Genomic DNA, 25557 nt, shown 5'->3' with positions numbered 1-25557 from the left:
CATGTTCTGTGATTCTGCAATTCTTCATGGAATTTTGTAGACCCTTATATTCTTTGGGAATAACCTGTGCACTTGAAGGCTCAGGAAGAAAGATCTGAAAACACCTTTCCTGCTGAAGCTCCTTTTTCTTGCTGGACCAGCCGGTCCGCTCTCCTGCTTAACACCAACAGCCAACCTTTCACTTGATTTTAATAATAATATTTAATTCTACAAAAAAAAAAGCCATTTTATTACATTCCTTTTAAAATAAAATAAAAAAAAAAAAAACAAAACCAAACTGTACAAAGAAGCATGATCAAACCTCCATAAAGCAGGTTAATACTGTTCTGTTTATTGCCTCTTGAAGACTCTCTGCATAGTGTCCGTGAGTTGTGTTTAAGGTCCGAGTGAAGACAAAACAGCAGAGCAGCAGAGAGGTGAGGAAGGGCCACAGAGGTGGGCAGTGCCACAGAGGTGGGCAGTGCCACAGAGGTGGGCAGTGCAGAGCCTCAGAGGGTACACGGGACATGCTCCAATAAAGTATCCGGAAAACAGCAGCATTGCACACACACAACCCCCCCCCCCCCCCAAACAAACCCTATTTTCACAAGATTATTTTGCAATTGTAAACGTTTTACTTTTTGTATTTTTAAAAAAAGAGGCTTATCTTTTTATATATATATATATATCTATAGTTCCAGGGCTTTACGAACCCAGAGAATAAGGAATGAAAAGGGAGGAGGAGAAGGAGGAGGAAAAGGAGGGCGAAGACAGGGACTGAAAAACGGACTCAGGATCTGTTTTGGTTATCTGTTTTCCAAAACAGCTCAAGGCTAACGAGAAAATGCACAGCCAGAAGGAAAAAAAAAAAAAAAAAAAAAAAATCAGGCAGCTTGGAAAAAAAATTAGGAGCTGAACAGCCAAAACCCAAAAAGAACTAAAGCAAAGCAAATGCGGCGCACACGAACACACACGAGCGTGTGCGCTCACACCACACACACGTAAGGGTCCAGGATCAACTTGTTAATTGTTTGTGGACCTAGGTTGTATGTTTTATATTTTTTTTTAATTCTGGCTGTTCTATCCTTTTTTTTTTTTTTCCTTTTCTTCCTTCTTTTTTATTTTTTTTTTCTTTCTTTTTTTTTTTTTTTTTTAAACTTTTGTTTTTTAAATCCACTGCATGTTTCCCAAAGCTAAGAATTGAGTATTTCTCCCCAGTTATACTCTTTGGATTTCCGCCAACATCAGCTTTTATGTTCAGTGGGGAAGAAGTGAGCCTGGTAAGCATCGTATGAACTGCAGCTTTATTCTAAAGTACCTCTAGATGTCTCATCACTTTTAACCAACTTCTCCCTCCTCCACATCTTACCACATCTCCCCCCTCCGAAAAAAAAAAAACAAAAACACTAAAAAAAAAATAAACAACAACAAAAAAAAACCCACCCCTCCAACATACAGGCTTTAACTCAGTGTTTTCTTAACAAATAGTCTGCAGTGTTTTCACTTTGGCCACTGGTAAAGATGCAGGCATAGAGAAGGGGGTGTTGGACTAGCATGTATTAAAGAAAAAGGAACATTAACATTGCAGATCTCTCTCAAAAAGACTAAAACACTAACAAACACAAGTCGCTGCACGTTTGCTTTAAACTAGTGTAATTCTTTTTTCACATTGGATTAAACATTATTTTGTACACCAAACATTACAGTGCTGTTTATCTCCTCCAATCATGCAAAAAAGAGTTAAAACTTGCCACTTCTGCCACAAATAGAATATGCCCGATTCCCCTACGTACCTTCCAAAATCGGAACTCCGAATGAGAAAAACTCAAGTATTAAAATCCTCCTTCAAAAGCTTTATAGAGACACAGAGCTGCCAATTAAACACCGAGATGGCACAAACCACAGATTTGCACAGAAAGCTCACGTTGAGTCAACTGACCACTCTTCTCTCAGCCTCATGGTTTGAAAGGCCACATCCTGAAACGTAAGGAAGCGATGACTTCCGAAGGATCCTGAACTTGCAGCTCCCATCTGCAAGAGCACGACCGGTAGGTGTCCAGGAGCTTTGAAACACCTGGTATTTAACACCTTCGACTCACACTGAGAATTTGAGGCACTCAGCAATTTACAGGATCAAGCCTTATCGAGGTAGAAGAGACTTCATTGGTGCAGTAATTCACAGAAGTTTCCAGAGAGCTGCCAGACAGCTTTCTGAAAAGTCTTCAGGCGTGAATCGTGCTCCAATGCTTGCCTGCGAACACACGTGAACTGCGAGACGTCTGGGGACCAAAGCAGCATCCAACCAAAATTCCCACTTAGGCTGTGAACTGAGCACCTTCACCAGAAAGCTGATGCTGAAGAGCCAACCCAATTTTTACGTTCTGAAAAAACAGCAGAGGCAGCAACCCCAGCACGCGTGCCTTTTGCTCTCCTGATGGACATCCCCCCCGTTTCCTCATTCCTCTGAGCTTCTCCGATAAACAGCATTGCAAGTTGGTTTAAAAAAGGAAAAAAAAAAAATAAAAAATAAAAATAAATTTACAAGAGAGAGTTCTGTCGGTCATCTATTTACAGGTGGCGTCACTCCACGAGCAGTTTGATCTCATTGGCTAACAGCTGGTTCATGTTGAACAAAGCCCCCGGGAGCTTGGTGAGCAACTCCCTCTCCGTGGTCTCAGGGTCGCTGTCGACAGAGCTGGAGCTAGCACTCATATTGTCGACAGCGGCACTAGCCGGAGGGCCCAGCTCTGGCTCGCTAGTCTCGCTGGCCGTGGACACCACGGAGAGCAAGGACATGCGCCGCGTCAAGCGACCGGGGGCGAGCAGGGAAGCGGCATAGTCCGCTATGATACCAGCTACATCTAGATTGCAAGCCTTGTCGAAGGCAATGAAACCTACGTTTGCGTTGGCCTCGCAGACGTAGAAGGAGCCGTCGTCCTTCATCAGCAGGTCGATGCCGCACACGTCCATCCCCAGGATGTTCGACACCTGGACGGCCAACTGCTTGCCTTGTTCGCTCAGCGAGCACATCATTCCCACGCCACCTGGGAAAAAAAAAGCCACAACTTGTGTCTGTAAGGCACAGGTGACTGATGTCCTTCTCAACTGCTTGGTGCTTTTTGGTTGGGAAGCTCCAAGACTGCTGAGGACTCAGAAAGCAACCTCCTTGCCGTGGTGACTACTAACGAGCTTGAAGCCACCGCAGGATTTCAAGAGATTCTGACCTGCCAAAAGCAAGTCAAGATTATGACTTGTTTAAAAAACAGTGAAGTGCTGACTTTTTAGTCAAGAAAGACACCACGCGTTTCTACGATCCTGGGATATTAAAGAGATGACTTCACAAAGCACCCTTGTTCCTTCTAAGGTACGGGCTTTCCATACATATTTATAAGTTATCACAAGAAATCTTTCAGCAAAATTAAACCAAGTGTTCCTGATAACAGCTCTAACAGATACAATTGAGGGGGATGAGGGTTCAGACATTCTCATCTGCTCATGTCCCCCTCAGCTTGCTATCAGAGGTTACTTCTCTAAAGCAAGGATTAGGGAAGGTTTGTGCCTGAATCTCAGCTGGTCCGGTTCACAGCCCATCATCTAAGTATTAACTGACTCAGACTTCATCCATCACAACACTTAAGTTCTTTTTTTAAAAAAAAAAAAAAATGATGACAAACCAAAAAACATTCAGCAGAAAAATCTTTCAGGCTGTATTTCCTCAGCATCGAAGAGTAACTAAAAACTCTCAGGCGTTTGGGGCATGCTGACCAACCAAAACTGTACCACAACGAAAACATTTTACCTCATCCCTGCTCAGGTCCGGTACGTTTTCAGCCAGGCAACCTCATCCCTCTTCCCACCATCAGAAACCTCCCTGTTCTACACCCAAAGCTAGGCAGCAGCTCAGTTCTGAGTGGGCTACCATCCATGCAGTATCCTTCCTCGTTCTTCCAGACTTGGTCTGTGAAGGAACAGGTTGCAGGAGCTGCCAGACAGACTTCAGGCAGCACAGCAGCTGCACAAGGCAACCCAAGGCTTTATTGCCTTCAGCAGTTTCCTCCCTTAACACTCTCTTCTACTCTCCTGCCAACTGGTTGTCTCCTCCACCTCCCTCAGCCTCATCTGGACACAGGCTGAGAGAGTTGGGGCTGTTCAGCCTGGAGAAGAGAAGGCTCCGGGGTGACCTTCCAGTACCTAAAGGGGCTACAGGAAAGCTGGAGAGGGGCTTTGGACAAGGGTGTGTAGTAACAGGACACGGGACAATGGCTTTAAACTGAAAGAGGGGAGATTTAGATTAGATCTAAGGAAGAAATTTTTTACACTGAGGATGGTGAGGCACTGGAACAGGTTGCCCAGAGAAGCTGTGGCTGCCCCATCCCTGGAAGTGTTCAAGGCCAAGTTGGATGAGGCTTTGAGCAACCTGGTGTAGTGGAGGGTGCCCCTGCCCGTGGCAGGGGGGTTGGAACTGAATGATCTTTGAGGTCCCTTCCAACCCAAACCACTCTGTGATTCTGTGATCTACTGTCTTGCTTCTTTTTCCATTCCTCTTAACAGGATGAAATGACTGATAACATGGCATTAGCACGACACTGCCACTACCACATCAGTCGTTCCGTGTTCCTAGAACTCTCTCCTCATTTTCATCCATCCCATCCATCTAACACTTCCAGCAGAGACTCTCTCTCCTCTTGCGCTTGCTCAACACACATCTCAATCCTCACTCTCGTGTCTCCTCTGTACACCCCCAACAGTTAAGCACAATTAATACAAAACATAACCTGCAGCTTATTTCAGTTGGCTTTGTGATTTTTCAACTGGATTGAAAAATCCTGCTCAAAAAACGATGAACAATGCTTTTCCTACCAAGCGAGCAGTTACTTTGCATCCTCCCGTCTGTCGAGCAGCGGAGCATGGTGCCCACCACACGGCCTCCTACCACGATGACACGCACGTCCTTGCCGTGGGACTCTTTAACGTATTTTTGAAATAAGTAAGGGGCATCGTGACGGATCAGATGGCTGAGGTCTGCCAGATGGTGCTTGTCTCGTGCCAGGAACACAGCTTTACCTGCATGAAGAACGGAACATCGGGAGATTGGAAGAAGCTCACATTGGAGATGTGAGCCACGTCAACGATTCAGCCCAGAAAAGTAAAGCCTCTGACCAGTACATTCACACGAGCCTCATCTGTAACTTTTACTAATTCTTCTGTGGACACCAGTGTTCCACTGCTTCAGTGCTTCTAAGTGCTCAAGTACTGACAGAGCTGAGGAGCCACATGAGGAGTGAAAAAATAAAAAAGAAAAAGAAAAGAAAACAGCTTTAGATGAAGGAGGTGGTCTTGTAATTTCAACTCCTTTTGGTACAAGTCCTAACAAGAGAAAAAAAGGAAGAAATACTTGAGGAGCAGCAGGAACCAGTGACATGAAACTGTTAAACACCAGGCAGCTAAGAACTCTGAAGTCTCTAGTGTGCCACTGCAGAACCGAGCGCTTCTCCGTGGGCAAGTTGCTGAGAGCTGCTCTTCCCAACATTGACAAGAGCTCACAACTCCAGAATGAGACTTTGCAGTGGAACAACTGGGCTCAGAGGGAAACACTACACTCCAACAGTACCCAGAAATAATTTAGCAGAAGATTCCACAAGACACAAAATTAATGGAATGCACTACAATTTTGAAAAAAAAAAAAAAAAACACAACCCACCCTTTAAGAAATCACTAGCTTTTCTGCAAGCAAACATCTCAAGGACTTGTTTTGTTTAACCTAAAACACATAATTTCATTCCCCTTCATTTCTATAGCACACCAAAGACTTGCTTGTTCTTTTCCAGTTTTACTAATACTGATGAAAGTCTCTCCTGAAATAGGCTCTACCATGTTCCACCTCATTTCTAGACTCACAAGACGGCATCCCTTTCCATCCATTTCCCAGCTCCTCCTCCCCTTTCTTAAGGACTCTTTTAGGTGTTATATTAGATTTATCTTTTGCAATAAGGCTGCACATTTTTTTTTTTTGTGGCAGAATTGTCACTCGACTACGCTACAATGTTAAGAGAGTCGAAAAACCAATTGATAAACCGCCTGTCTTAATTAAGGGATCAGAAATGCAGCAGCAGCAGAACTAGGAGAAACATCACGTGAAGAAGAAGTCCACCAAATGCTCCAAAGCTCAACTGCTGCAGCCTCTGCTTTGTCAGTATTTAAGGCCTCCCATAACACAGAACACTGCTTGAGGAACATGGAATTTCTCGTCACAAGCCAAGTATCAGAACGAAGACAAAAGCCTCCATGTGCTTTCTCCCATTCCAAACTTCAGCTCTCCCACAGGCACTTAATAATCCTACTGTATTCCTGAAATGGGATAGGAAGAACGATGCCTTGGAGGGGAACTACTTCGTTCTTGGGAATTATGCAGCATCATGACATCTTGGCAAAAATAACATTGGCACATTTGCTGCAGCAGCAAACTATGTAGGAAACGGGCCAAGAAGAGTACAGATTTTATTTGTCAGCCAGTACCGATGGCAGTGTTGGCCCTTTTTTTTAAAAAAAAAAAATACAATTTGCAAATGGCTCAATTAATTCCAAAAAGTTTCCCCAACCTTCCTAATTCGAAAAGGTATGTACTGTGCATAAATTTGCATTAAAATGCCTGGAATTTGAAGTGCTCTAAAGCAAAACTTGTAAACAGAGATTTAAATGAATTCTGCCTAAAAAAAAAAGAGAAGAAAGTCGGTAGCTGCAAACTCTTAATTTTTTAGTAGATCTTAACAAGAGGCACCCTCGAGTCAAATGCACTGTCTCAGACACCCTGCAGTTGTCAAATTCAGCTTGCTGCAAAGTCCAACTCCAACTTGGCTTCACTTTAAAACCATATAAACAGGTACCACTGCCAGCAGCAGCAGGTCTGACCTTCCTTTGCCCCAGCCTTTTGCTCTCACTCTTCCATTACATCGACACGAGCCCTTGTGCAAGTAAATGATGATTCTTTTAAGGAATTAATCCAGGTAAAAATAACCCATCTAGATTCATCCCCCATCAGTTCCTGGACCCATTTACTACACGGCTACAGAAACACTCATGCCAGCAGAAGAGATGCACCAGGGCAGCCCAGAGTGGGAACAAACTGATGGACAATAAGAAGGAAGAAGTGGTGTCTTTTCCTTGTGCTTTTAAGGTAACTGCTGGTTTACGTGCTTAAACTTTGGTTGCAGTCTCCTTTTTACTTCTAGTACTTATTAAATTGGTTTTAAGCTGAATTGAAAACAGTGCAACCTCCTTTGCAAATAACCTCTGAAATGGATTTTAAATCCGGTTTCCTCTAGTAGATTGCTATCTAACATTAAAAGAAATCGATGTACTGTTTCATATTCAACGCTTAAAACAAAAGACTGATAACAGAACAATTTCATCTGAATCTGCTGTATTAACACCAGCACTGTCAGGGACATTTTTATGAAAAACAGTGATCCAGTTTGACAAACAATACACGAGATCTTATTTATATCGAAATTCTAATTACAGACAAAATCAAATAGGAAAAAAGTCAAAATAAGACCGAATGAAGTTAAGATTTCATTTCTTATGCCTTTTTAGAAACACCCCTAAAATCCACGTAGGCTTCTCTGTACTGCCCTAAGGCCAGACCTTCCATTATTCCAGTTCCAAGCTTTCCTCACAGAAGTCACCAATGCACCACGGTTTTGAACCCCTACCCCCCTGCTATTGGAAGACCAGGTTCTACTCAAGCTGCTTCCCAGTGTTGCAGCCCACTCAACATTACCAAGTGGAAGGGTGGTAGAATTTAGACGTACCGCAAAGAAGTCCATCACCTAATAGAAGAACCTAGTAGAAGACCTTCCCAACTATCATCCCTTGATGAGACTGAAGGAGTGCTGCTCGGAATACTCCTTGCCCTCACCCCTGACCTCACACCCACCTCGGTGACCCCGCGTGTTCTTCACCACCATAGGGAACTCCAGCACTTCCGCCTCATCAATCATTTTGGCAAAATTCTCATGACCACCTGGCAAAAAGAAAACCAACAACATTATGTGCCACCAATCTGGTGTGGCCAAATTGGGGATGTAATTGCCACACATTCCTCCCACCCTTACAGCTTAGAAAACGCAGAAAAAACTATCAGTTAAGAGCAACTTGGTCTTGGAGCATCATCAGACTTTGAAGGGGCTTTTACTCTGTGGGATACTAACTCCAGCTTCCTTTGAAAAGGAAGACACAAGCTGACAAAGGCCTCTTGATCACAACCCCAAAAGGCTCAATCCGATCTTCCCAATCTGAATGCCCCAATTCTACCATCTTGTTCCAGTTTATCCCATTTACTTTATCAACTCCCACCTTTTCCAATGTCTAGCAGGAAAATAGCACAGACCAGTAACAGTTCCATCCAAACTACTAACCAGGGAAACAACATGGAAGACGAAGACAAGGGATAATCCAGAGGGCAACAACCCAAATCTTGTCACTCCACCTCCCCCCTTTCCAAGGCTTAAGTCTCCTGCATCTCATTCTCCCCATTTCCTGAAGTACCACTTCAACCTTTTTGTCTCGTTGCATCTCTAAGGACCTTAGAGAGGAGCTCTGAATGGCCATTCCCGTGATTACGATTGATACTTCAAGGTCATTTGAGTTCAGTTCAATTCACAGAAGGCTGACCACAGTACAAGAAATACAGAAGAGAAAGTCAGCAGGCAAAGGGATGAGCCTCCTCTACCAGCACGTGCGGTGAGGCGCAGAAGTCAAGCCACGACACTGGTCACAAAGCCAGCAGCAACCATTCCTACCCTGCCATGGATTTTAATGCATGTCATGGAATAACATGCCACTCAGGACATTCTGTTTTTCTTGGCAAACCAGCTCCCACTGATAACTTGATACTTGTGTTAAAAAAGGAAAGAAAAAAAAAAAAAAAATCATGCTTCTGTCAAATTCCAGAGGCAGGCATTAAAAGAAGTGGCAGGGAGTTATGAACAGAGTGGTTCTGCCATTACCCCATCGTTCATGGTTTCCCCTTCCCCTCAAAAAAAATTAAAATCTCATTCCTTTCTCAAAGAGCTACAGCAACCACATCTATAAAGAAAGCGTATGTTTCTTCTCAAATGTGTTTTCACAGAAATCGATGGAGATAGTAACCCATGTTTTTCTTTTTGTCAAGTTTGTTTGTGTTTTTGTCAAGTTGCCATTACAAAAGCCTATTAGTGCAACCACACAAAGGGGAGGGAAGCACTGGTATTTCCCAAGAAGGAAAAGAAGGCCAAGAGGTATCTTAAATTCTTTAATACATTGTAATCAAAAGCAGAAATAGCATCGGGGTAGCTGAGATAAATGGTTCCTCTAACCTTGCACGCTATCAGGAACCACAGACTCCAGAGGCAGGCACAAGAAATATTAATAATTAATTGTTCCAGTGGGAAACAAACTCCACACAATCGTTGAAAGTTGAACACAAGGGCCTGTATTCTTTTTGTCCTTTCATGGTAACTAATATATTTGCAGATCTTTTTATTCATACAGAAGTTTAATCTACTTTCAGGTTTTACCAAAGTCTAGATCTTTATAGGACCCTATAACATTTAGTTCCCCAAGCTCCTGTCCGTCGTTTTGGGCATTTGGAAAAGAGTTCACAGTGTCTTAGTAGTAATGGCCAAAGTTAGTTGCTTGGGAGGCTGAGGTACAGTTAAAATACTCTTCCCAAAGCATCACAGCTAATCAACAAAGCCAAAACTGGAATCTGAGTGCTGTGACCTTCATTTCCCTTTCTGCTTACTGAACGTTTATCTGTGGAACCAGCCTCATGCTACTTAATCCTATGGATTTCCAAAACTTGACTCGCAACTTCTGCACTGCAAAAGCATAGATTATGGTAGGCAACTCTGCCAGCCTTTTGATCCAAAAGCCTTACCATATGAAAAAGTGTCTGGAAGAGGCACACCATGACCAGCAAGTTCTTGAAACGTCCAGAACTTGTTGACACAGTTAAGGATGGCTTGGGGACGATTCATCAACCGACAGCCCATCTTCTCCAGGTGGCGAAGGACTGTGATATCGCTGTCGCTCTGGACCCAAGGTGTTGGCACACGCACAACCACCACCTGCGGGTAGGCAGTAATGAGCTCCCCATTCACCCGGAGACCTAAAGGAGGAAGAGAAAAACATCCCAATCAACTGCAAGGTCTTCAGAAGAAGGTAAACAAAGTACTGCACTATATGTGGTCACGACGGAGATACCAGAGTTCAACAGTGAGCGTTAAAACAGTGCAACTCTCCATAAAATGCATCTCTCTCAGCTATGCTGCTTCATACATATCACTCTTCACCCACTTAAAACTAGGACCAGGCAAAGAACAGACTGTACTGGGGCACACGATCTTGGGCTCTTCCCCAGGGTGAAGGACTTTTTTTGTAAGCTGACATCTCATCCCTTCTACGAGTGTTAGCAGCACAGTGCATTCACATCAACAGCACCAATAGCTCAGGAGGTTCCTGCCTCCCACTGCTGGTCCGTGCCTACGTGATTGTCATGGTTTGATGTGGAGGGGGGGGTGGTTCTGGTGGCAGGAGAGGGGTTTTGCTCCCTGCGACCTCCACGGTTTTGGAACCGGGTTAGGCTTAGTTCTGGCCACCAGATCAGACTGCCATCCCCCTCGGGGTTGAGTCAATAGGGCGCCTCTGCGAATTGCCCTATTTAAGTCAGGACAAGGGAACCGGAAAAGGTGCTTCGCCCAGGATCGACCAGAGAAGGGAGGAGGGCACTGCCCCCGCTCCCTGGCTCCCGGCCGGGCGGCTGCCTGCGTCGGGCCGGCGCCGCCCACGGAGAATGGCGGCAGCGGAGCCAGCTGGGGAACTCGGGGGCACCCCACTCCCGGGGTGCCCACTGGGCTGAGTTCACCTGGAGAGGACTGAGATCTGAGAGAAACAGCCGCATCGACAGCAGGTCAGTGAGGATGGAGCGGGAGGAGGTGTGCCGGAGCCGAGTTTCCCCTGCGGCTGATGGCGAGATGGCAGGCGGCCCCCCTGCAACCAGGACGGCCTCGGTGGAGCAGCGACCCACTCGCAGCCCGTGGGGAGAAGATGCCTGAGCCTGAGGATGGTCGTGTTGGGGTACACAGCAAGGCAGAGAGGCATTTGGAGTCTGCGTGACGACCCACGCCGGGGCAAGTGGCTACAGCTCCCTAAGTACCCGAGACTGTGGTATAGCCCACACCGGAGCAATCTGTGGGGAGGATTGTTTCCAGTGGGCTGGACTCACGCTGGAGAAGTTTGTGGATTTTTCCTCGTGGGTAGGGGATCCATTGGAGCAGGGGAAAAGGGTGTAAGGACTTCTCCTCCTTTAAGAGAGAAGCAGCAGTAACAGCACGGAATGAACTGACCTGCACCCCCCCAGTCCCTGCCCCTGTGCTGCTGGGGGGAGGAGGTAGAGCCGGGAGGAAAAGGAGAGGGTGGGGGGAAGGTGTCAGTTTTAAGATCTGGTTTTGTTTCTTTCTGTCCTCTCGAGTAACCCGTTTTTGTTTCCCTTTGTCCTTCTAAGTAATCATTAATAAACTCTTTTGCTTTGAGAAAGCCCTGTCTGGTTTGCCCAGGACCATGGTTGGTGGGTGCTCCCTCTGTTCTTGTCTCAACCCTCAGTCCCTTTGGTTTTTTTTTCTCTCCTCTCTACTTTACTGGAGAAGGAGAGACTGTGTGAGTTTTAGTTGCTGGATCAGCCTAAAACCAGGACAGCTCGTACCTTTCCCTGGTACCTTTCCCAGTCCCAGCCGTATTGATCCCTCTGTTTGTGGTATCACGTTACACAACACATTGCCAAAGTAACAGAGATTAGATATGACCCTTAAAAAACCCCAACCTGCAGTATTTTTAAACACAGATAATTTCAACCACCTGATTTATACTAAATAAATACTCAGACATAACTTCATCAGCTAACAGGGCAGCACCTCGTGACACTAAGGCAAGAACTAGCAGGAAAGGGAGCTTTGCCACCAAAACCAACGTATTAATCCTGACCTATAGCTGTACAGACTGTGCCTCTGACAAAGAAACCCTGAACGACAGGCTGCAGGAGCAGGAATACGATAGGATTGGACGGGAAGGCATCAAGCTTGACGACAGTCTGGCATCTGAGGATGGGAAAAGACAATTTGGATTGGATATTCGCTTTATTTGCCTTAATTTCAAAGCAAAACTTTCTGACTTGAGCGTAAAATGCACAGCTCACACTGCTGTCAGTACCTCTCAGTGCTGTCAAAAGAGAAAGAAGGTGAGCTGAGAAATCGCAGTGCATCTGCATTTCTGTGCCTAGAAAGGCCAGAACTATTCAGATCCAGCCCAGATTAATTCCCTGGTCAACCCAGTTACACCCACTTTTTGCCCCTGTAACTGCATACATGTCCTGATCCACGTGCCAGCTGTGTAAGAGTCATTTTAGAAAGGATGGCATCACCCACAGAGCCCCAGAACTGCCACTGTATCTTTGTTGTGAACCAAAATCACATCATTTTCTGACTCATAAATCTCTCGGAGTCTATTTGTTGTTTTGGAACACGGAATCTGAAAAAGAAAAATAGTTTGAGGAGATGCATTCGCCTCACCTGGAATTCTCCTGGTGAGAATGAGACTATCAGACTAGTGCAAATCCAGCCAGGAGTGACTTTGGGAACAGCAATGATGTTACCAACAAAACAATCTGAGCTTTTGTTCCAGATTAAGTAATTTTCGCTGCTCTGGATACTGTTCTCCCCAGAACAACAAAACCAAAAAATTCTCTCCCCTCGCAGAAGACAGTTTACAAACAAAGAGAAGAGCTCCTCAATGAAATGCATAATTTGAATCACTACTACTGACATGCGCCATAAAAATTAGCTGCAGTCTCCCAGCAACACGGGGCTGCAAACAGAAGCAGCTTTATTCCAGTAAAAAGGAGAGCCAGATTCTGCCATTGTGGAACAGGCTTGTATTCAGCATTCCATCCCATTAACCGTCAGGTTAATGGCCATCACTGCTGAGTGGGCTGATAAAATAATATTTATTCACTATGATGTGCTGAAAACACTAACACAGAAGATATTAATGCATACAGTTAATTTCTTTTCCAAAAAATCAATTCAAGACTGGAAAGAGGGAGAAAGGAAAAAAAAGATATGCTACAGAGATGTTACTTAAAGAGTGGTTAAGAGGTAACCAAACTCTTTTTTATGAAAATGGAGATGAATTCTCCTTCCTTCGCAGTAATTGTACCATCCTGACCCCTGAGCAGTAACAGCGAGTTACGTTCACGGTTTGCCTGTGTGTCGTGGTTTTTGGACTGAGGGTCGAGACAAGAACCGAGAGGGAGCACCCACCAAGCATGGTCTCGGGCAAAACATGACTCAGGCTTTCTTAATAAAACAAAACAATTTATTAACAGTTACTAAACAAAAGACAAAAGGGAACGAAACCGGTTACTTGAGAGGAGAAAGAGAAAAACAAGGCCCGATCTTAAAACAACACCTCCCCACCCCCTATTTCCCTTTCGTTCCTGGCTCTGCCTTCCCCCCAGCGGCGCAGGGAGACAGGGAATGGGGGAGTACAGGTCAGTTCATCCATGTTGTTACTGCTGCTCCTTTCTTAAAGGAGGAGGAGTCTTTACACCATTTTTCCCTTGCTTCGGTGGATCCCCTACTCACAAAGAAAAAGTCCCCAAACTTTTCCAAAGTAAGTCCTGCCCGCAGGATTGCAATCTTTCCCCATGGATCGCACCAGTTCGGGCTTTACCAGTCTCGGCCTCTTAGGGAGCTGCTGCCACTCGCGTCGGCGTGGGTCGTCCCACGGTCTCCAGATGCCTCCACGACCTCGTCGTGCATTCCATGCCCCATTATCAACAGTACCTGGTCGCGCATCCCCTGCTCCACGACCTCTTCTGGGCTCAGGCATCTCCTTCCCGACGTGGGTTTCTCCACGGACCACGAGTGGGTCGCTGCTCCGCCGAGTACACCCTGGCTGCAGGGGGGCCGCCTGCCATCTCCACACCGATTGCAAGGGAAGCCTCAGCTCCAGCACACCTCCTCCTGCTCCATCTTGGCTGACCCGGTCGCTGTGGTTGTCTTCTCTTAGATATTAATCCTCTCTGGGGAAGCTCGGCCTGGTGGGCACCCCGGTAGTGGGGCGCTTACCGAGTCCCCCATGCGGCTTCCCCGGCGCCATCTTGAGCACATGGCGCCGGCCCGGGCCCGAGCGGCCGCTCGGCCGGGAGCCGGGAGCGAGGGCAGCGCCCTCCTGCTCTCTCCTCGCTCCTGAGCAAAAAGCCCTTTCCCGCCCCTTTGTCCCAACTTAAATAGGGCCATTCGCAGAGGCGCCGCCTTGGCTCAACCTCCCCCGGGGGGGGATGGGACTCAGATCTGGTGGCACAGGGAGCAAATCCCCTCCCCTGACACCAGAACACCCCCCCACACATCAAACTATCACACTGTGGATGACAAACCACCCTCACCAACACGCAGAAGACAGATGTTCAGATCATGCAGAAGTATCCTGACAAATAACGAGCTGGTCCATGTGTTGGCTCTCCCAACGGATGCCCATGACATCGCAGCCATGGCCAACAGACAGCTACACAGTCCTCCGGAGTACCAGCCCCGAGAGCCAGGAAAGGGACATTTCACACTTGTCTAACACTATCCACCTTACCAACGTGTAACAACCATTCCACTCGTGCCTGGGGAACAATTTCTCAGCTTATCATAAAACACAGGGTATTCTTTGGCCCTGTGAGGGAAAGACTCCTAAGATGGAATATCACACTATAAAACCAGATGTAAACAAGACCTGTTCTTTCACTCAGTACCAGCTTGCTTTATTCTTCCTCTGCAAGAGGAGAATCTCCCAAATGGAATATGGTAGACCTTTAACATTATACACCAAACATCACATTATTCAGATGAAGGTGTAAAATAGAGTTTTGCAACACGAACTGCAACCACCTGGGAATGAACTTGGCCCATTACATCACGTCCCTCAAAGCTGAAAAGCCTCAAGTTTCTCTCAAAGACAGCTCTGAGTGGCTAAATGCAATGATTCCTCACCAGTTGGCCCAACTGGTTCTGCTGCTTTTCATTCCCAAACAACAGCAGGTGAGCTTAGAGTTCAAAGTAACTGGTCTCTGCTAAAAAGGCTTATTTTGACCCAAACAGATTAGAAGCCATCACAGGAATCCGTGACAACCACAGAAAATGGACGCGGCATTAAACTCGGGGGAAGACAGAAGAAAGAGGCAGAAACTTCAACTGCTGTTACCAGTGAGATCAGGAGACATGTATCCATACCCTAACAAATTCTCGAGGCAGTAGAATCTATCACGGCAGAGACCACTTGCATAGCAAGATACTCAGGATGACAATTGCCTCTCAACAATCTGATTCAGTACACTCTTAGGCTGGAAGAGCATACTTTGGAAAAAAACCACAAAATTCTGGAACTTCCCAGGCTTCGTTCATGCATACAGGGGATTTTTAGTACCTTCAGTCTTCTTCCCTATGACAAATTTGTCTCACAGTCACAATTTCCCAATTAAAAAGCCTCATTCAATCATAGAATCATTAATGTTGGAAAGGATGCCTAAGATCATCACGTCCAACCGCCAACCCAATACCACCATGCCCACTAAACCATGTCCTGAAGTGCTACATCTACACGGGTTTTGAACACTGCCAGGCACGGTGACTCCATCGCTTCCCTGGGCAGCCTGTTCCAATGTTTGACCACCCTTTCAGTGAAGAAATTTTTCCTAATATCTAATATAAACCTCCCCTGGCACAACTTGAGGCCATTTCCTCTCGTCCTATCGAGAGTTATCTCTTAAGAGAGTTATCATTTAGGTGGCATACATTCCAAAGGAAATGTCTCAAAATACAGACATACCAACAAAACTGAGTTATCCTGACTCAAGTTGGTGCCCATCAGCTAAGACTCCTAAGCTGACTACGTGCTTCTTCCCACCCTACAGCAAAACACAAGGCAAAATGCTTCACATTAAGCCTCAGCGAAGGGATCCCACAAAAATGAATCTCTCTGCACAACTGGGACAACCTAAATGCCCAAATACAGGCACTGTAACAACATCTCGTAAAGCTTGCAAGCCAAACACACTTCTGCAAGTCGATCACAACCACAGCCAGAGCACGTCAATTCTTGAACCTTCATCCTCACACCTTTCACAATCCGTAAGCACTGGTGCTTCATCTACCCAGTTATCCTACTTTCTTGTGCTTTGGAACTCTCAGGAGCACTTCTGCATCGATGGCATTATGGATGGCTAAAAAGGATCAAGATTTCAAGAAACTCTGTGTCTTGTGAACACCTCACTTCACACCCAAGCAGCGTTTCAAATTGCTAGACGTTTTCGAAACTCGTTCTGTTCAGTTTGCACTCTACTCAAATCCCTTCCCATCTCTACAAGAATGAGTTCATCAGCAGATTAACAGCTACTGCAAAGCAGTATCTCACATCCAGTTTGCAGGTTATGAACAACTGTACTTTCAGCTGAAACAATCCAAGTGTTTTCACAGAAGGAACAGTTTCAGAAGACGGGTCTAAAATCTCAAAGATCTGCAAGGACACCAAAAATAATTACAGAGCTTTTATAGTTCTCATTAGAGCAAACATCAGGCATTTTTAACAACAACAACAAAAAAATCTCATTAATGTCACATAAATTTACAAAAGTATTTTCATTTCAAATTATCATTTTGGAAAACAGTCAAAAAAAGCAAACTGAGTCACCAAGGCCATGAAGTACTTAGGACTCAAAATCAGGTCTCCAAGCACAGCCTGTGACTGTTAAGAACCACAGCCAGCTTCTTCAATGAAATGGTACGATATAAAGCTAAATGCTTGAAGCATTTAACACACAAGCAGAAGGGGATCTGGGTGGGCTCACGTGTAAATCAAATTACTGGTATCAAGCTTCTGTTTTTATACAATTCGAATCATCAGATGATAAGAGGGCTGGAGCACCTTTCCTATGAGGACAGGCTCAAAGAGTTGGGGCTGTTCAGCCTGGAGAAGAGGAGGCTCCGGAGTGACCTTATAGCAGTCTTCCAGTACCTCAAGGGGGCCTACAAGAAAGATGGGGAGAGGCTGTTCAGGAGGGCCTGTTGTGATAGGACAAGGGGTAATGGTGTTAAAATAGAGGGAGGTAGATTCAGGTTGGATATTAGGAAAAAATTTTTTACCATGAGAGCTGTAGAACACTGGACCAGGTTGCCCAGAGAGGTGGTGGGTGCTCCATCCCTGGAGACGTTCAAGGCCAGGTTGGACGAGGCCCTGAGCAACCTGATCTAGTTGGAGATATCCCTGTTCCTTGCAGGGGGGTTGGACTAGATGACCTTTGAAGGTCCCTTCCAGCCCTAACCATTCTATGATTCTATGCTCAGTGTTAATTGACAGACTACGGTAGGTGAAAAGACTAAAGTAGCTGTGAATGTCAGAAGTTATGACCTGGGGAAGAAACCCAAAGGACGCTGACATCAGAGTAACGAAGAAGAAACTTTCTCAGGGAGAAACACTACATTTACATTTACTTCTATACGAACATTAGAAAAAGCTGAACCAGTAAACAGGTTTCCACAACCAAAACCACCAAGCCTTTCAATCTGTGCTTTAAGGCAATGGCTCCCTGCCTTCCTACCCATGGAAGTTCATGACCTATCACACCACATTTCTGACCAAACGGACCAAAAGAGCAGGAATGATGCACAAAAGGTGGGTTTGCAGAAGTTCCCTATCCAGTGCTGCCAGGAATCCAGCAATATAAAATACTCTAGTCATTAAGCCGCCTTCTTTCAAACTTCCAAAATGTATACGTTTCACAGAATGTATCTGAGAACTGTGTGACAATGAGAAGTGCCCAAACGTGACAACAAAGCTAAATCATTCCTTGTGGAACATGGGCAGCTACCAAAGGAACCTGCACCTCTGCGGCCACAGCTGCCACAAGCAGCCACTTCTCTGAAGGAGAATTTAACTCCAGTGACTGCCTCTGTCTTTGGTGAAACCTCTCCTAAATGCCAAATGCTCTGGAATATCTAAGTAAAACAAAGCAGGAAAGGAGTGTTTCAGTATTCCTGCCCATGGCAGGGGAGTTGGAACTGGATGGTCTTTGAGGCCCCTTCCAACCCAAACCCTTCTGTGATTCCATGATTCAGTCAGACCCAGTACGTGCAATGCATTTCTAAGGGGCAAAGCACAGAAGTGGAATAATGCCCGGTCATCACACACGCAGCATTCCAAAAAATAAAATTGGAATCAAATTTTCAAAAGCACTAAACATATACTGGCTCCCATCACATTCCCAACAGGAGCTAACAGGGACTGAGAACTTCCAAAAATCATAGAATCATACAATGGTGAGGGCTGGAAGGGACCTTCAAAGGTCATCTAGTCCAACCCCCCTGCAAGGAACAGGGATATCTGCAACTAGATCAGGTTGCTCAGGGCCTCATCCAACCTGGCCTTGAACATCTCCAGGGAGGGAGCATCCACCACCTCTCTGGGCAACCTGTTCCAGTGTTCTACAACTCTCATGGTAAAAAATTTTTTCCTAATATCCAACCTGAATCTACCTCCCTCTATTTTAAAACCATTACCCCTTGTCCTATCACAACAGGCCCTCCTGAACAGCCTCTCCCCATCTTTCCTGTAGGCCCCCTTGAGGTACTGGAAGACCGCTATAAGGTCACCCCAGAGCCTCCTCTTCTCCAGGCTGAACAGCCCCAACTCTTTCAGCCTGTCCTCACAGGAAAGGTGCTCCAGCCCTCTTATCATCTTCGGGGCCCTCCTCTGGACCCTCTCCAACTGGTCCATGTCCTTCTTATGTTGGGGGCTCCAGATATTAAAACTGGGCTCATATATTACCCAGTTTTCTCCTCGGAGATCTATATGCTACCCAGCCAGCCTCCAGCTCTCTCAGCTTCGTTATACCAATTTATTCACCCATCCATCCACGGAGCCGCTCACATTTCCCAAACGAACAGCCACTTCACAAGCAGGCTGTAATAAACTCAGCTTATACCCAGCTGGGCAAAACAAGCCAGCCTGCCATCCCACAAACATTTCCTCGTATTTTGAGGACATTGCATTCTGCTACCTGCTTTTCCCCATTAATGAGCTGCTCCAAAAAAAAAAATAAAAATATATCACTGGATTTTTCTACAAACCCAGACTCACTCCTGTTCTCAAAATAGTGCATTACTATTTCTGGTTCATTCGTCCTCCCGATATCTGTCAGCCACAAGACGCTGCATAATATTTAAGTTAAAGTTCTAAAGTGTTTAATAATTACTCACAGTTTACTTGCAGAGAATTAAATGTGTTTCATCTCAATTGCCATATAAAAGCCAGCTTAAAGCTCAAACGGAAAACACTCCGAACTTTCACAGCAGATTACTCCAAAAACAAGATACACGTACCCTGAAACTCAAATGCAACTGGATCTCTGGAGTTTTTAAAACTCAGCATACTTTTGAGTATAAATTCTGCCAAAAGAGTGGCAGAATTTAGGAATAATTAACAAAAGTAGACTTAACATTACCAAAATACTGTTCTATACCCCAAAAGCTTACTGCAATACATTCCCACAAATTGGTTGATATATAGTATAGGACTTTAAATGCAATTTTATTTAAACCAGAACTTAACCTTGGAAGAGCAGCTAAGCACCGAATTTTCAGAACTCCACCTATTTATTAACACCAAACCAACCTCCCCTCTCCGGAGTTACACAGGCATTTTCTCCTCTGCATCACTCACCACCCAGCAGCCAAGGTTTATTAGTTTGACTGCTAAGTGGTTACATTTCTCCAAAATTCCACTGTCAGTGATAGCCAGTATTACCGAGCTATTTTTCACTCCAGCATACACAGGAACAGATTTCTACAACAGTTCTGTGCTGGGTGGTTTAAGCTCATATTCTCTCCCTGTCCTACTTAGAGAATCACAGAATGGTTTGGGTTGGAAGGGACCTCAAAGACCACCTAGTTCCAACCCCCCTGACATGGGCAGGGACACCCTCCACTACACCAGGTTGCCCAAAGCCTCATCCAACCTGGCCTCGAACACTGCCAGGGATGGGGCAGCCACAGCTTCTCTGGGCAACCTGTGCCAGTGCCTCACCACCCTCAGAGGGAAAAATTTCTTCATTAGATCCAATCTAAACCTCCCCTCTTTCAGTTCAAAGCCATTGCCCCTAGTCCTATCACTACATGCCCTTGTCAAAAGTCCCTCTCCAGCTTTCCTGTAGGCCCCCTTTAAGTACTGGGAGGCTGCTGGAAGGTCTCCCCGGAGCCTTCTCTTCTCCAGGCTGAACAGCCCCAACTCTCTCAGCTGGTCTTCATAGCAGAGGTGCTCCAGCCCTTAGATCATCTTCGTGGCCTCCTCTGGACCCACTCCAGTAGAACCATGTCCTTCTTGTGTTGGGGACCCCAGAGCTGAACACAGTATTCCAGGTAGGGTCTCACAGAGCAGAGCAGAGGGGCAGAATCCCCTCCCTCGCCCTGCTGCCCACGCTGCTTTGGATGCAGCCCAGGACACTGTTGGCTTTCTGGGCTGCCAGCGCATGGTGCCGGCTCATGGTGAGCTTCTCATCCACCAGCACTCCCAAGTCCTTCTCCTCAGGGCTGCTCTCCATCCATTCTCCACCCAGCCTGTACTTGTGCTTGGGATTGCCCTGACCCATGTACTTAACTAGTTTTTCACACCAAACTAAAAAGCGCTGGCATTTAACCCTGTGGGTTTTAACATGACCTCAGCCTCCTCCCAGAACTTGACCAAAAAGGCTTTCTCGCCAAGGTACGCCTCCACAGCTCAGCGGTTCAAACAAAAATCACACGGAGCAGAGACAAAACCCATCTCTCCACAACAGCTCCACGCCACTCTGCTCTGAAACAGAGAAATAAAGAGGAGCAGCTTCAGCTCCAAACCGGGAATTCCCAACACAAGCCTTGTGAGAACTTCCACAAAAGGCCACGGCTGCAGCTCCGAAGGGAAAGCAAGTGGCACCTGGGTGAAATCAGCTCTACTTCACGTCCCTTCCTGGGCTCAGAGGACCTTTTCCCTCCCCCAGAAGAACACGGAATCGTTCTCGGAAACACAGGGGCTGTTGAAAATGGTGAAAAACTTGGGAAGGACGATGACGCTCAAAATGATGATGGTTGTTGGGGATTAGGGGGTTCTTTTTGGGCACAAAGGGCAAACAGAGCACATGGCCATACGTGTATCTCACTAAACCAAAGCTGAGCAGAGCGTCTACGGCTGGATCTGTGCTCCTGAGCTACTTCTTTAGAGTCATGGATAAAGTTAAAGTGAATGGACTTAAATAAGTAAAAGGAATATTACAAACACAAATGAATTCCAGCCCACTACCCTGCTCGGTGAATTGATTTTATCATAGGTACATATATAAACATGGAAGTTACACTGAAATCCTGTTAAAACCTTAGCTACCTTTAGGATATGTATATAAATACACAAATTAAGAAACTTTGACATCACTAATAAAAAAAATACATTTCCAGAGACTACTTAGAAGACATTCAAACAAGTATAGAAAGAAATATACAGTATTTTAGCCCTATTATCAAATATGGATGCTTTAGTGAAACTGTTAAGATACATTTTAAATGCAGCATCATAAAAAAATTGTAAAGAAAAAAGCCACCAAAGGGGAATCAAAGAATTCATCAAACAAAACAAAACAGTGTTGGAAACGATGTGATTTCAAACACCTCAAAAAGACAATTTCTGTTTTTCCCACCAAGTTTGAAGTTATCAACACGCATCTGCTTCTCTAATTTGCTTCTGGGCAAAGTTAGAAGAATTTTAAATATTTTCCATAGCATAAACTCAAAGATAAAATATTCAGGATGAGATCCATTTACATTTACTGAAACTAAAAGTGCAGCTGTTGACCAAGCTTTAAATTATTTGAATTATAAGAAAGCAAAGTCTCTCACAGCTCACGTTAACGACTCTCTCCGAGAGCAAGGGAGATGCTTGTGACTTGGATGTTGCAAAAAGGTGCCCCAATTCTTACACAAGCACATGCATGCACACATGCTGTACAGCCACTGCACAAGCAGTGATTAGATTGTCTCCTGTCTATTAGATTTCCCAAAGCTCTTAATGATTCTTCACATTAAGAGAAAGCTCAGGCTCACAAGGATTCATGTACGCTGCCCTCGCTCACCGCGTGCCTTTAAAATGTGTTTCTAGCAACTGCCCTACAAATACTTTCCTTCTTATTTTTACACCTGAAACCCAAGGTTTTTTGGTTTCACCATCAGTTTAAGCTGATCTGATGTAAGTCAGAGGTGACAGACATGGGGACAAGCCTGTTGCTTACCACACTACCAGCAATGTGCTCTCACCACCTCTCCTTTGTCCGGGTGTTAGTGACAAAACCAAAGCCAACGGGAGGGGTGGACAACACGGTATTAAGTTTTCAGCCTACCACAGCTTTGCAGTTGTTAGTCTCAATATTAAGAAAAAACAAATTGGGCATGATGAGAGGGAGAACAACACTGCTACTTTGAGTAAGAGATAGGTATTAAATCGGCATAAGTCAAAAAAAAGTGAAACTAGCTTTTGGGGTGAGGTTTCACAAGATAGTGGAGAGAATAAGCTTATCATGGAATCCCAAGGAGCCTCACTGCCCTGTTGTGACCATACAGTTCCACTCATTCGCTCCATTTCTGGCACTTGTCTCATCCTCTCAGTGAGTTAGGTCAGACAGCTACACTTGCAGAGCATCATTCAGATGATGGCCTCCCAGAGGAGGCCACGAAGATGATCCGAGGGCTGGAGCACCTCTGCTACGGAGACAGGCTGAGAGAGTTGGGGCTGTTCAGCCTGGAGAAGAGAAGGCTCCGGGGAGACCTTCCAGCACCTTCCAGTACCTAAAGGGGCTACAAGAAAGCTGGAGAGGGGCTTTGGACACAGGCATGGAGTGACAGGACATGGGGCAATGGCTTTAAACTGAAAGGGGAGATTTAGATTGGATCTAAGGAAGAAATTCTTCACTCTGAGGGTGGTGAGGCACTGGCACAGGTTGCCCAGAGAAGCTGTGGCTGCCCCATCCCTGGAAGTGTTCAAGGCCAGGTTGGATGGGGCTTTGAGCAACCTGGTGTAGTGGAGGGTGTCCCTGCCCATGGCAGGGGGTTAGAACTAGTTCATCTTTGAGGTCCCTTCCAACCCAAACCCTTCTAGGATTCTATGATTCAGGGTTTTTTTCGCACTCAGTTACTTACCTGGGACATCTGTGGGGCCAGACCTGAGTTAACCAGACCCGACATACAAGAGCAAAGGGTGGGTACGGGTACACACAGCCACGGAGAGGTGAGGAGTAACACAGCCTGCCTTTTGGGCAGTGAACATGCAACCAGTTCCAACATCTGGCAAACCACCCCTCTTGGGCACAAACACCACACATCAGCACTACCACTGAAGGAAACAGTCCTGCTCCTTTGCTACTGCAGCTGCTGCTTCCAAATCCCACCATGTCCCTCCGCTGTACCTGCAGAAGTATTTGCACACCTACACAACGACCCGAATCTGCAGGAAAGAGAAGGCAGCACAGAAGCAAAATCATGTAGGCAAGAAGAACAGGGAAGGCTTTCCTCTACTTCTTTCAGTGTCAGTGTCATCTTAACATTTCCTGCACCTTAAAATCCTTCAGATGGCTTCTGAAGTAGACCAAGATTTTAGAGATTGTTATTGGGATTAGCAACAACAGGCTCACCAGCCACTGCTACTCCCAGGCTTGTTGCAGCACACTTAAGGTAACTTCAGCTTTCTCAAAGGAATCTCAGTCAAAAATAGAAAAAAAAAAACAAGACAGTCTAACCTCAGTAAAAAAAAAAAAAAAAAAAGAATAAAAAGCATTTAGTATCTTTTTTTCTCTTTTCGCTACCAGCTTCTTCTCTGAAAGGAAGGAAAAAATTCTTGGCCGGAAGAAAACAGAACTACAAATGCAAAATACAAAAATGTAACAGGGGAAAAGCAACATTAAGAAACTCTATATGAAAGAAAGCTCTCAAAAGGAATTTAAAAGAAGTTCTAACACAGCAGTTTTCCTATTTGCTTTACCCACTTCTGGTGTTCTTCTCCTCAATGATCAAGGGTGTTAAAGGCTACAAAGTAATTTCACATTTTAAGGTCAAAAGTTTGCTGGGAGAAAGAGCTTGGGTCATTTCTTTAATATATTAAGACTATACATTTATTAAACCAAGGAATGCCTTTTTGATGCCCCATTACAACTCAAGTTTGACAGTCACCCAGATCCTTAACAGCAGTATCCACAACCAGCAAAAGCTTGCACATCAGTGCAGTGAGACGGCTCCAGCGCTAACATACTGATCCCAAGTCCTACCCGTGTAGACCAAGGGAGTGGAAACGCTGTGCCACAGCTTCAGTAACCTCACCTGCTCAAAAACAGCATGAAGGAACACTGATGAAGGTGTTGGTCTTCCCTAAAGATAACATGGAAACCTTTCTATGTAGGTAGACCTCATAAAACATGTATAAGGCTCCAGAAAAGAGAATTGTTCAAATAAAATATGTTATATTATGTTTTATTTAACCTGGTTCAACTGCATGCTGCAGCAAAAAGAAGACATCTCATCTCCTGTACCCCCATACTCCTAATTCTCAGCTTGCATCACACCTAGTGATCATATGGTCATACAGGAAGTCAGATCAGCTTGTTGCTCTGAGAGGAGGGGGGAAAAAAAGGAAGAAAGAAAAAAGAAAACAAGTTATTATTTTTGCATTTGACAACCAGCTAACTCAGCCCACTGAGCAGTCACGAAATCATTAGACTGCAAGGGAAGTAACAGGAACCCTTAACGAGTGAGGGGACAGCAGGACTATTTCTTCCAGCAATGGTCTGCGTTTGTGTCAGGAAGCATTTTATCGTGTTTTTCACTTAATACTGTAGTTTCAGAGTCGTGAGACCTGAGTTTGCACTGGCATTCAAAAAAGTGGTCCTACTCTGCTCCTAATACTCACACTCCATCTCCTCACACCACTCCTCCTTTTGTGCTAGCATCAACGTGCACGTGGCTGTAAAGCAAATCACGAGGCAACTACTCTGAATTCATAGCAAATCAACAACACTTTTTTTTTTTTTTTTACCCTCGAGTCATTTCTAAGTGTGGTTTGTTACACAGCCATAAAAAAAAGTTTGAGTCATGTGTGGAACCAGCGTGACAACTGAGTAAACACCTTCCTGTATCTACTGAGGACGCACATCAGGCCAAGCAGGGTGTCACTGAACACAACCTGCCAGAAACAACAACAGAAAGCAGTGAGAAGGGTTCGAAACACAGCCCTACGTACTTCCTTTAGATCTTTTGTCTTTTGCAGTATCCTTTTTAAATAAAACAATCAGTTTAGAAAGACATGCAGATAATCTGCAGTGAATGGGAACATCAAATTAATATGATATCCTGACAAGTGAACGTTGTGTGCACCAAAGACGTGTTGCTGTGTGTCTCACGTCAAGTCCTGAAAAACCCTGACCACGTACCAAAAACT

The 25557-nt window shown here is 45.2% G+C and overlaps 1 protein-coding gene across 1 annotated transcript in view; it reads right to left on the bottom strand.

Annotated features, from left to right (window-relative positions):
• Positions 1-2559: 2559 nt before the first annotated feature.
• The window catches only part of RIMKLB (ribosomal modification protein rimK like family member B), a 42863-nt gene continuing 19865 nt past the window's right edge, over positions 2560-25557 (bottom strand). The window contains exons 2-5 of the mRNA XM_086610788.1: positions 9899-10129; positions 7916-8002; positions 4840-5043; positions 2560-3023 (exon numbers count right to left, since the gene is read on the bottom strand). Coding sequence (XP_086466914.1) covers positions 2560-3023; positions 4840-5043; positions 7916-8002; positions 9899-10129 — 986 coding nt within the window. The remainder of the gene's footprint in view (positions 3024-4839; positions 5044-7915; positions 8003-9898; positions 10130-25557) is intronic.

This window comes from Tauraco erythrolophus, chromosome 4, assembly GCF_009769465.1.
Source record: "Tauraco erythrolophus isolate bTauEry1 chromosome 4, bTauEry1.pri, whole genome shotgun sequence".
Classification (NCBI taxonomy): domain Eukaryota; kingdom Metazoa; phylum Chordata; class Aves; order Musophagiformes; family Musophagidae; genus Tauraco; species Tauraco erythrolophus.
The sequence above is the reverse complement of the archived record's forward strand: the minus strand, read 5'-3'. Positions and strand labels throughout refer to the sequence as shown.